The 12616-nt window shown below is 45.6% G+C and overlaps 1 protein-coding gene across 1 annotated transcript in view; it reads right to left on the reverse strand.

The window, feature by feature from the left end:
- NKAIN2 (sodium/potassium transporting ATPase interacting 2) overlaps positions 1–12616 on the reverse strand; it is a 1481925-nt gene that overhangs the window by 20552 nt on the left and 1448757 nt on the right. The window contains exon 6 of the mRNA XM_075339944.1: positions 10104–10185. Coding sequence (XP_075196059.1) covers positions 10104–10185 — 82 coding nt within the window. The remainder of the gene's footprint in view (positions 1–10103; positions 10186–12616) is intronic.

Raw genomic sequence — 12616 nt, forward strand, 5'->3', positions numbered from 1 at the left:
TCCCCAGTGGCTCCTCCCTGCCTATTCCCCATGAGTGACAGGTCTCTCCCTGCTTGCTTGACGTAAAAGTCACTGGCAGAAGGCTGGAAGAACTCCCTTTCAAACAGATATTGGTCCATGCAAGCTATTAAAGTATGTTTTGCTCTGAATTGCTGCAGTGTTTCAGAGTTTACTATACAGTGCCTACAAGTAGTATTCAACCCCCTACAGATTTAGCAGGTTTACACATTCGGAATTAACTTGGCATTGTTACATTTGGACTGTAGATCAGCCTGGAAGTGTGAAATGCACTGCAGCAAAAAAGAATATTTCTTTTTTTTTTTTTTTTTTTAAAAATTGTGAAAAGTTTATTCAGAGGGTCATTTATTATTCAACCCCTCAAACCACAAGAATTCTGTTTGGTTCCCCTAAAGTATTAAGAAGTATTTCAGGCACAAAGAACAATGAGCTTCACATGTTTGGATTAATTATCTCTGTTTCCAGCCTTTTTTGACTAATTAAGACCCTTCCCAAACTTGTGAACAGCACTCATACTTGGTCAAGATGGGAAAGACAAAGGAGCATTCCAAGGCCATCAGAGACAAGATCGTGGAGGGTCACAAGGCTGGCAAGGGGTACAAAACCCTTTCCAAGGAGTTGGGCCTACCTGTCTCTACTGTTGGGAGCATCATCCGAAAGTGGAAGGCTTATGGAACTACTGTTAGCCTTCCACGGCCTGGACAGCCTTTGAAAGTTTCCACCCGTGCCGAGGCCAGGCTTGTCCGAAGAGTCAAGGCTAACCCAAGGACAACAAGGAAGGAGCTCCAGGAAGATCTCATGGCAGTGGGGACATTGGTTTCAGTCAATACCATAAGTAACGTACTCCACCGCAATGGTCTCCATTCCAGACGAGCCCGTAAGGTACCTTTACTTTCAAAGCGTCATGTCAAGGCTCGTCTACAGTTTGCTCATGATCACTTGGAGGACTCTGAGACAGACTGGTTCAAGGTTCTCTGGTCTGATGAGACCAAGATCGAGATCTTTGGTGCCAACCACACACGTGACGTTTGGAGACTGGATGGCACTGCATACGACCCCAAGAATACCATCCCTACAGTCAAGCATGGTGGTGGCAGCATCATGCTGTGGGGCTGTTTCTCAGCCAAGGGGCCTGGCCATCTGGTCTGCATCCATGGGAAGATGGATAGCACAGCCTACCTGGAGATTTTGGCCAAGAACCTCCGCTCCTCCATCAAGGATCTTAAGATGGGTCGTCATTTCATCTTCCAACAAGACAACGACCCAAAGCACACAGCCAAGAAAACCAAGGCCTGGTTCAAGATGGAAAAAATCAAGGTGTTGCAGTGGCCTAGTCAGTCTCCTGAGCTTAACCCAATTGAAAACTTGTGGAAGGAGCTCAAGATTAAAGTCCACATGAGACACCCAAAGAACCTAGATAACTTGGAGAAGATCTGCATGGAGGAGTGGGCCAAGATAACTCCAGAGACCTGTGCCGGCCTGATCAGGTCTTATAAAAGACGATTATTAGCTGTAATTGCAAACAAGGGTTATTCCACAAAATATTAAACCTAGGGGGTTGAATAATAATTGACCCACACTTTTATGTTGAAAATTTATTAAAATTTAACTGAGCAACATAACTTGTTGGTTTGTAAAGCCTGCTTTACACGTTGCAATTAGTTGTACAATCGAATTTGCGATGTGACACGCCCAGGTTGCATACGGGATCTTATGAGATCACACGTAGGTCGTTCATTTGCTGTCACACGTGCGTTAGTAGTCTATGTTAAATTGATCAATTTTGTGTGCGATCCTTTAGATCATGTGTTCTGTGACGTATGCATTGGGCACCTTTTTTTTTTTTTTTTTATTTATTGACTTGCCAAGCGTGTGTAATGTGTAGGGATGCGTTTTTACTATGTCATCTGCCATTCAGCTCTGCTACATGGCCGCTAACAGCAGACAAAGACAGCCATGTAGCAGAGCTGAATGGCAGATGACAGCAGACACAGACAGAGCCGCACTGTCAGAATGAACTCGGGTGAACTTCACCCGACTTCATGGTCATGCTGCGGCTCTGTCTGTGTCGCGTCCTGATTAGCGGTCACCTGTGAAGGGCTCACCGGTGACCGCTAATCTCCTAAGTGACTGAAGTTAGCAGCCCTCTCTCATACTCACCAATCCCCGATACCCGGCGCTGCACGGCATTCACACTGCTCCGGCGGCTTTTACTGTTTTGAAAAAGCCGTCCGCCCATTAAACAATCTCGTATTCCCTGCTTTCCCCGCCCACCGGCGCCTATGATTGGTTACAGTGAGACACGCCCCCACGCTGAGTGACAGGTGTCACACTGCACCCAATCACAGCAGCCGGTGGGCGTGTCTATACTGTGTAGTGAAATAAATAATTAAATAATTCAAAAAAACGGCGTGCGGTCCACCCCAATTTTAAAACCAGCCAGATAAAGCCATACGGCTGAAGACTGGTATTCTCAGGATGGGGAGCTCCACGTTATGGGGAGCCCCCCAGCCTAACAATATCAGCCAGCAGCCACCCAGAGTTGCCGCATACATTATATGCGACAGTTCTGGGACTGTACCCGGCTCTTCCCGATTTGCCCTGGTGCGTTGGCAAATCGGGGTAATAAGGAGTTATTGGCAGCCCATAGCTGCCAATAAGTCCTAGATTAATCATGTCAGGCGTCTATGAGACACCTTCCATGATTAATCTGTAAATTACAGTAAATAAACACACACACCCGAAAAAAATCCTTTATTAGAAATAAAAAACACAAACGTATACCCTGGTTAACCACTTTAATCAGCCCCAAAAAGCCCTCCATGTCCGGCGTAATCCAGGATGCTCCTGCGTCGCTTCCAGCGCTGCTGCATGGAGGTGACCGGAGCTACAGAATACACCGCCGCTCCGGTCACCTCCACACAGCAACTGAAGACAGCCGCGTGATCGGCTGAGCTGTCAGTGAGGTTACCCGCTGTCACTGGATCCAGCGGTGGCCGCGGGTAACCTCAGTGACAGCTCAACTGATCGCGCTACTCACCGCCGCTCCTCTCACCTCCACGCAGCAACTGAGGTGAGTAGCGCGATCAGCTGAGCTGTCACTGAGGTTACCCGCGGCCACCGCTGTATCCAGTGACAGCGGGTAACCTCAGTGACAGCTCAGCTGATCGCGTGGCTGTCTTCATTAGCTGTGTGGAGGTGACCGGAGCGGCTGTGTCTGCTGCAGCTCCGGTCACCTCCATGCAGCAGCGCTGGAAGCGACGCTAGGGCATCCTGGATTACGCCGGACATGGAGGGCTTTTTGGGGCTGATTAAAGTGGTTAACCAGGGTATATGTTTGTGTTTTTTATTTCTAATAAATGATTTTTTCGGATGTGTGTGTTTATTTACTGTAATTTACAGATTAATCATGGAAGGAATCTCGGGGAGACGCCTGACATGATTAATCTAGGATTTAGTGGCAGCTATGGGCTGCCATTAACTCCTTATTACCCCGATTTGCCAACGCACTAGGGTAAATCGGGAAGAGCCGGGTACAGTCCCAGAACTGTCGCATCTAATGTATGCGGCAATTCTGGGCGGCTGCTGACTGATATTGTTAGGCTGGGGGGCTCCCCATAACGTGGAGCTCCCCATCCTGAGAATACCAGCCTTCAGCCGTATGGCTTTATCTGGCTGGTATTAAAATTGGGGGGACCGCACGCCGTTTTTTTTAATTATTTAATTATTTATTTCACTGCACAGTATACACACACCGGCTGCTGTGTTTGGGTGCAGTGAGACACCTGTCACTCAGCGTGGGGGGCGTGTCTCACTGCAACCAATCATAGGCGCCGAAAAGCAGGAAAGCAGGGAATACGAGATTGTTTAATCTCCGGCTTTTTCAAAAGAGGAAAAGCCACCGGAGTTTAGTGAACACAGCTGTGCAGCGCCGCGGCAGTGATCGGGGAACGGTAAGTAAGAGAGAGGGGGGAGAATGACCGACAGACTGTGAGAGGGGGACAGACAAGACAGAGAGAGACCGACAGAGCGAGACCGACCGACGGGAGATAGAATGAAAAAAAAAATGACCGACATCGCTAGTAAAAAGCACAAAACGTGCGTTTTGGACATCGGAGTGCCACACAATGTTTTTACGTAAAATCTTTCATGTAATAATCTCAATAAGTAACATACACCAGCTCTATCTCACTATTGGGTATGTGCCCTTAACATTTCCGCCATGAAAATTCATTTTGGTGTCATTTTGGAAGGTTTTCTGGTGAGTCCGTAAAAATGGCGTAAAACGCGGACAAAATTGTTCACAGCTGTGACTTTTGAGTGATAAATGCTTCAAGGGGTCTTCCCCATGCTGTTGCCATGTCATTTGAGCACTCTTCTGAGACTTTTGTGACATTTTTAGGGTTTCTACATGCTGCCGGGGGGTAATTTCATAAAAATACTCGGGTCTCCCATAGGATAACATTGGGCTCGGTGCTCGGGCCGAGTACACGAGTATCTTGGGATGCTCGGCCCGAGCCTCGAGCACCCGAGCTTTTTAGTACTCGCTCATCACTACAAGGTATATATAAGGCAATACTGTAAAAATGTATATTAAACAGATTCAATCTACATGCACTCTAATGCATGCAAGATACATTCATTCTAAGCCAGGGGTGCGCAACCTGTGGCCTAGGGGCAATATGCTGCTGTGATGCTATTCTATGCAGCCCCCACCCATCTGGTCACAGGTTATATTATATAGGTGGCACTAACTTGTATTTTTCATACAACATAAGCATTAACAAGTTCTGTGTCGATTTCTAACTGAAATACTTCCACCATATGATTGGATGACTGCATAACAAGCTAAGGCATTTATATATGTGGGCCAATAGAGGGGACCTCATGCCTAATAGTTTATACTGCACACCAGCCAGCTGTGTTGGGGGTGGAGGGGAAACTATATGGTGCCACCCACTCACCAGTGTAGCAGAAAGTGACTACTGCTATACTCATAGTCAGCACCCACATCAAAGTACTGTACCTTGACTATAGGACGCATAAGGGGATTGCTGCCTATTTTTAATTACAATCACAGTCTTGGGTTGGCCTGTCTACTAGTACTACTACTGTATATGCATGCACAGACTCTTAAGGGGGCTTTTCACGCTACGATATCGTTAATGTTTGATCGTCGGGGTCATGTTGTTAGTGACACACATCCGGCGTCATTAACGATATCACAGCGTGTGACACTTACCAGCGACCTTAAAAATGGTGAAAATCGTTCACCATGGAGAGGTCATCCCAAAACCAAAAATCGGTAATGGTTGATTATCGATGTGGTTCGTCGCTCCTGCAGCAGCACACATCTCTGTGTGTGACACCGCAGGAGCGAGGAACGTCTCCTTACCTGCCGCTGGCCACAATGCAGAAGGAAGGAGGTGGGCGGGATGTTACGTCCCGCTTATCTCCGCCCCTCCACTTTGATTGGCCGGCCGCTTAGTGATGTCGCGGTGACGTCGCTGTGATGCCGAACATCCCTCCCCCTTGAGGGAGGGATTGTTCGGCAGTCACAGCGACGCCGCCGACCAGGTAAGTGCGTGTGACGCTGCCGTAGCGATAATTTTCACTGCGGCAGCGATCACATGATATCGCATCCACGACGCGGGCGGGTGCTTACACACTCGATATCGCTAGCAATTGCTAGCGATGTCGTAGTGTGTAAAGCCCGCTTTAGTTTCTGAACATGATAGTATGAAAGGAGAAATAAGAGACCTCCATTTTTCCAAGAGAGTCCTGGAAGCATAGTACACATACTATCAATATGTTCTAAATCTCTCTTTCTACCATTTTAAAGGAATCTGTCACCAGATTTTTTGCTACCTCATCTGAATAGTATTATGTTGGGAAAGAGACCCTGAATCTAGAAATGTATCACTTAAATTACTGGGTGCAGCAGTTGTAACACAATCAGTGTTCATAGATGTAGCAGAGCTCGAATAGCTAACTTCACCCTCACTACAGCTTTCTGTGTACATTGTCGATAGACAATGAGTTTCTTATCTGAGGAGGGGGTGTGGTCGGATAACTTGGCAGGAGGCAGCTAGTCTCAGCAATGATACTGTCCTCGCGATAAAACCTTCACTGTAAGTAAACAACACACACCTTAATAAATTACACATTGTGGAAATCTGTGCTTCAACCCCTATCTCCTGCTGCTTCAGATTACATAGTAAAAACCTGGTGATGGATTCCCTTAAAGCAGAAGCTGTCAGCAGGTTTTTGCTATGTAATCTGAGAACAGCATGATTTAGGGGCACAATTACTAATTCCAGTGATGTGTCACTTACTGCTCTGCTTGTCATAATTTTTATATAACCACTTTTCTCTGCTATAGATCTACCAGTTCTCTGAATGTTGATCTTTGTATATCCTCACCCACACCATTGATTGGTAGCTTTCTGTGTACACAGGCAAAATTATACAAATCAATGTGGGAGTGGGGTTGAACAGAGAAGGAGTCCTGTAATCTCCTGCTAATAAAACACTGATTTTATTGAAACTACAAGAGGCAGTGCAGAAAATTATAGATTGCTGGAATCAGAGTCTCTGTTCCTACATCATGCTGCTCTCAGCTTAGATAACAAAAACCTGATGACAAATTCCCTTTAATTTTTTTTGCTGCTCTTGGAATTATTTCAGTCTTACAATATGGCCCTCAGACCCCAAAAACTTGTATGTCCCAACTCTAAAGGGGGCTTTACATGCAACAACATCGCTAACGAGATGTCGTTGGGGTCACGGAATTCGTGACGGACACCCGGCCTCGTTAGCGACGTCGTTGCGTGTGAAACGCAGGAACGACCATTAACAATCAAAATTACTCACCATATCGTTGATCGTTGACATGTCGTTCTAATCCCAAATATCGTTGCTGTTGCAGAACGCAGGTTGTTCGTCGTTCCTGAGGCAGCAAACATTGCTATGTGTCACACCGCAGGAACGAGGAACAACGTCGTACCTGCGGCCGCCGGCAATGAGGAAGGAAGGAGGTGGGTGGGAAATTCCGTCCGCTCATCTCCGCCCTTCCGCTTCTATTGAGCGGCCGCTTAGTGACGCCGCTATGACGCCGAACGAACCTCCCCCTTAAAGGAGAGATTGTTCGGCGGCCACAGCGACATCGGTGAAGAGGTAATTGCATGTGACGCTGCCGTAGCGATATTGTTCGCTATGGCAGCGATTTGCCCATGACGCGCCACCGACGTGGTCGGGTGCTATCTCTCGCGACATCGCTAGCGACGTCGCAGCATGTAAAGCCCACTTTAGTGATCTAATATTCATGCCATATTCCTACTGGAAGGTTTTGTTGCAGATTTTAGGCACAGATTCTGCAATGAAAATTTGTATACAATACAGTCAAGTTCATTTAATTGCATCTTGTCACGTTGTAGATTTGCATTAGATATTCACTATGAAATCAGCTGCCAATCCATCTGAAAGTCTGCATGAGTGACATGCAGCAGCCTCTTTAAGAAAAATATAGCATTGCATGCCTATTATTTAGAAAAACAATTCATATACATAAAAGTAATCCATTGAAGGAGACCCTTTTTATAATGTCGACCGCTAAGGGGAGCACAGCTGCTTCTCCCTATTGCATAATAGTGTGAGTGATAAATAAGAACAGTGGGGAGAAGGGACAAGTCAATCAACTTAAACCATCTGCTTTCAATCTTTGTTTTTACAAAATACTATAAGTATAGGTTTCACTAAAATTATTGGATTAGTACAATATGGTGGGTAATCCTATCTACACCCTGTAAAAAGCAATACAAAGCTTAGAACTGTAGCTACTATGCTGAGGACAGTGTTATAGCAAGTGGACCTTTCCCACCACTAGCCTATTATTAGTCTAATGTCCTTCCCTTAGGCCGGGTTTAGATGATTGTATGCAAAACTGTCTATTTTTCATCATACTTAGTGATGAACAATGATGGATGAGTACAATGCTCGGTACTCGAAATGATGAGTGATCACTAAGATGCTTGAGTGCTTGTTACTCGAGTTGAGCTGGTCAGACTTGGACAGGCTCAATTCAAGTACTGAGTATAATGGAAGTCAATGACTAGGCAGTTCGGCTCTCTGCCAACATACAACCAGACATTAGCAGAGCATTTCTAGGGGGAGGGAAGGTGAGTTTTTTTTTTGGATGCGCTGAATTTGAAAATGTTGTTTTTTCCCCCAATGAGAGCCATTCAGAGACTGCAAGTAGCTCTCACTGGGGTGCTGACTTCCATCATTCAGTGAAACTAGTCTGTACTTTGTGTTCGTTGTTTCATGAATGACACATCCGAGCACTGGCAATAGTTGGCAGAGCACTAAACATACCCAAGCACCTTTATGCTCGATTGAGTAGCAAGCATTCGTGAATATGCTTGCCCATCTTTGGGGATGAGCAAACTATTCAGTGTTCAGGTGCTTTGGTGCTTTCAATGAGCATTTTGATGTTCGGATCCTTGGTAATCGTTTACCGAGTAACATGGTAGTCAATGGGGAATTTCTTCTGGAAAAATGCTTGAGATCCCCATTGACTTCCATTATTCTCAGTAAACAAGTACCGAGCACCCAAGCATCAAAATGTTCATTAAGAGCATTTGAATACTGAACAGCTTGTTAATCATCATTAGAGATGGGCTAGCACTAAAATCCTCTAGTGCTCATTACTCAAGTTGAGCAGGTCAGTCACTCAGGCGGGCTCAACTCGAGTAATGGGTATAATGGAAGTCAATGATTTGTCAATTTGGTTCTCCATCCACATACAGCCAGCCATATACAGAGCATTCCCTGGGTGGGGGAAGGAGGAAGCATTTTTTTCTTGACACACCACATCCAAAAAGGTTATTTTTATCCCCTGGGAGTGCCATTCAGAGACTGCAAGTGGCTCGCAGTGGGGTAACGGCACCCATTATTCAGTGAAGGGAGACGACTCTTTTTGTTTGATGGATGACACATCCGAACACCCGTGATACTTGGCCGAGGACCACAAGTACGCAAGCACCCAGATACTTGATTGAGTGCCGAGCACGCTTGCGCATTCGCTCATCACTAATCACAATCTTTCATCCATATTATGAATATGCAATCCATATAACCAATTATTACGTTCGTATTTTACATGAACAATAATAAATAGTAAATGACAAATACATTTTCCAATCTTAATAATTGCAATGGATCCATAAGAACCACATGACCTATAGATGATGGTAACCAGCATGAGATCCATTTTATGCTCATCGATTGATTTATAATAGGTAAGTCTGATCTGGAATATTGCACAAAGTACGGCAGGCTGTGGCTTTTTTCCACACAGCAGTCAGTCAGTCAGTCAGTCAGTCAGTCAGTCAGTCAGTGTGTAGAAACGTCCATGTGAATTAGCACATTGACTTCCATTGGTCAGTGTGCTGTTTGTACACTACCCGCTTTGCATACGGGCAGTTTAATACTCTTTTAGAGTAGGTACTTCACTAAATAAATCCCATATGAGCTCCTCAACATGAAAAAAGCATTTATATAATCAAAAACTGCCTGGATTTTGTTATACTATAAGATCTTTTCAGAAAAGTCATTTTTCACTTTCCATCATCCTGGGGAATAAAAAGTGGATTACCTAACATCTTTCTACAATCTCACAATGTTCTTGTCCACTTTATGTGTGGAGAACATGAAGTATCTTGATACAAGATTCCGTTATATAACGATTCGGTGGCACAAGCAACATTTGTAATACAGTAAAAAATATTGATATCCGTCTAAAGAAGAAAGTTAAAATAACTGTGGTCATACATCACTTTCCACATTTAAGACAAGAAACTATTACAGATCGGGGCTGCAGTTAATTTTAAGCAGAACCCATTTCCCAAATTCATTACTCTGAAAAGTGAGGAGAGTAATATCTGGCTTAATATCGAAAAGTGTAGCCCGGGGTCAGAACAGAGGAAATGTGAATGCGTTTAATTTGTATTTTTTATCCTTTAGCAGAAATAGGCTTTTAATAACTGTCACTCACAGCAAGTGTGGAGATGTAATACCGTACTTACATGTACATGGGCTGCAGCTGTAAGTGAGACGTCTTCTGAGGACCCTGGTAGCCATACGAGTCAAAGCCACCTATAAAATCAACTGTAAAAAAATGAAAAAACGCCATTATCATTTTGACCTTGGGCAGAATGCTCCCATCAATCACTAAAGAACATCCAGAAAGATATGACAGGCTGGTAATAATCAGTAGAGTTACTAATTACCGGGATGTACAGAAATGATTCATGCTGTAAAATGAGGGAAAAACTACAGGAATGATCAATCATTATTAACACTGTCCTTGAATCGGAGTTATCAAAGTTCCTATTATATGCCTGAAACTGGAAAGGGAGGAAATACAAGTACAGGGGTTAAAGTCAAGATGAAATGACCACTGAGTTATATTAAAGTGTAACCGCCGTTTTATTTTTTTCATTAAATAAATCAATAGTACACATGAAAATAAGAAACTTTATAATATATCTTATTGGAGAAATCTGCTTTTTTCTCCCCAAAACTGATAATTCATTCTCAATTCATGGGTAAAATTTGGAAAATCTTTGTTAGGCCACCTTCACACATCCGTGTCTCCGGTACATGTTTGGTCCGTTTCCTCACGTGCCGGAGACATGGGCACACGTAGACCCATTAAAATGAATGGGTCTGCGTACACGTGCGTGTTTTGCTATGGACCGTGTGTCCGTGTGGAGCATACGTGTGCTCATGTGCGCCACACGTAGACATGTCCATTTTTCTCCGGCATCACGGGTGTCACATGGCCGCACACAGACCTCACGCATGTGATCCAGAGAAAACACATACGTTGGTAAAAAAAAAAAAATTCTATACTCACCTGTCCTCAGTGCTGCTGTCTCTGCCGCTGCTGTCACTTGATTCCGACCCCCGCTCATTATGCTCATCGCATATTCACTCCACTGCGGGCGGACGCAGCAGCAGCGGGGAGTCGGCAGGACCAAAGACCAAAGATCAGCACCATGGACAGCAACGCCAGGGACAGGTGAGAAGAAAGTTCCCGATCTCTGTGTGTTATCACGGGTAACACACAGAGAACACACGTTGTGCAATAAAAACAGCACATGGAGGGATATACGCACCTTTGACACGTCCATGAAAAATGTTTGTGATTTTCACGGACGTGTGAAGGGGGCCTTAGGGGAAGACATATTTTCCCATTACTGAGATAGGAGATGGCAGTTGGTGATTTTAAAATTCTATGGAGGTGGAAAGGGAGGAGCTAGAGGCAGACACAGACATTTTACTACAAGCGCTCCTGATAGTTACAGCTCTCCATAGATGGATGCAGCGGTGGCCGCGGGTAACCTCAGTGACAGGTCAGCTGATCGCGCTACTCACCTCAGTTGCTGACTGGAGCTGACCGGAGCGGAGGTGAGTAGCGCGATCAGCTGAGCTGTCACTGAGGTTACCCGCGGCCACCGCTGCATCCACCGCTGCATCCAGTGACAGCGGGTAACCTCAGTGACAGCAGCTGATCGCGCGGCTGTCTTCATTAGCTGCGTGGAGGTGACCGGAACGGCTGTGTCTGCTGCAGCTCCGGACACCTCCATGCAGCAGCGCTGGAAGCGACGCTGGAGCATCCTGGATTACGCCGGACATGGAGGGCTTTTTGGGGCTGATTAAAGTGGTGAACCAGGGTATATGTTTGTGTTTTTTATTCCTAATAAATGTTTTTTTTCGGGTGTGTGTGTTTATTTACTGTAATTTACAGATTAATCATGGAAGGTGTCTCATAGACGCCTGACATGATTAATCTAGGACTTATTGGCAGCTATGGGCTGCCAATAACTCCTTATTACCCCGATTTGCCAACGCACCAGGGCAAATCGGGAAGAGCCGGGTACAGTCCCAGAACTGTCGCATATAATGTATGCGGCAATTCTGGGCGGCTGTTGGCTGATATTGTTAGGCTGGGGGGCTCCCCATAACGTGGAGCTCCCCATCCTGAGAATACCAGCCTTCAGCCATATGGCTTTATCTGGCTGGTTATAAAATTGGGGGGGACCGCACGCCGTTTTTTTTAATTATTTAATTATTTATTTCACTACACAGTATAGACACGCCCACCGGCTGCTGTGATTGGGTGCAGTGTGACACCTGTCACTCAGCGTGGGGGGCGTGTCTCACTGTAACCAATCACAGGTGCCGGTGGGCGGGGTAAGCAGGGAATACGAGATTGTTTAATGGGCGGCCGGCTTTTTCAAAACAGTAAAAGCCGCCGGAGCAGTGTGAATGCCATGCAGCGCCGCGCTGGAGATCGGGGATCGGTGAGTATATGAGAGAGGGGGTAAGAGGGATAGACTGACATGGACAGAGAGAGAGGGACAGAGATAGTGACGGACTGACAGAGATTAGTGCATGACAGACATTGTGAGGCGCTTCAGAACGCAGCTTTTCAGCTGCGCTCTGAAGCAGACCTTTTTTAAGCTGCGGTGCAGAGCGCACACCTGCGCTCATAGCATCAGACACCGAAATCGTATGAGCGATGTCACACGTT

Source organism: Anomaloglossus baeobatrachus, chromosome 3 (assembly GCF_048569485.1).
Source record: "Anomaloglossus baeobatrachus isolate aAnoBae1 chromosome 3, aAnoBae1.hap1, whole genome shotgun sequence".
In the NCBI taxonomy this organism is placed as follows: Eukaryota; Metazoa; Chordata; class Amphibia; order Anura; family Aromobatidae; genus Anomaloglossus; species Anomaloglossus baeobatrachus.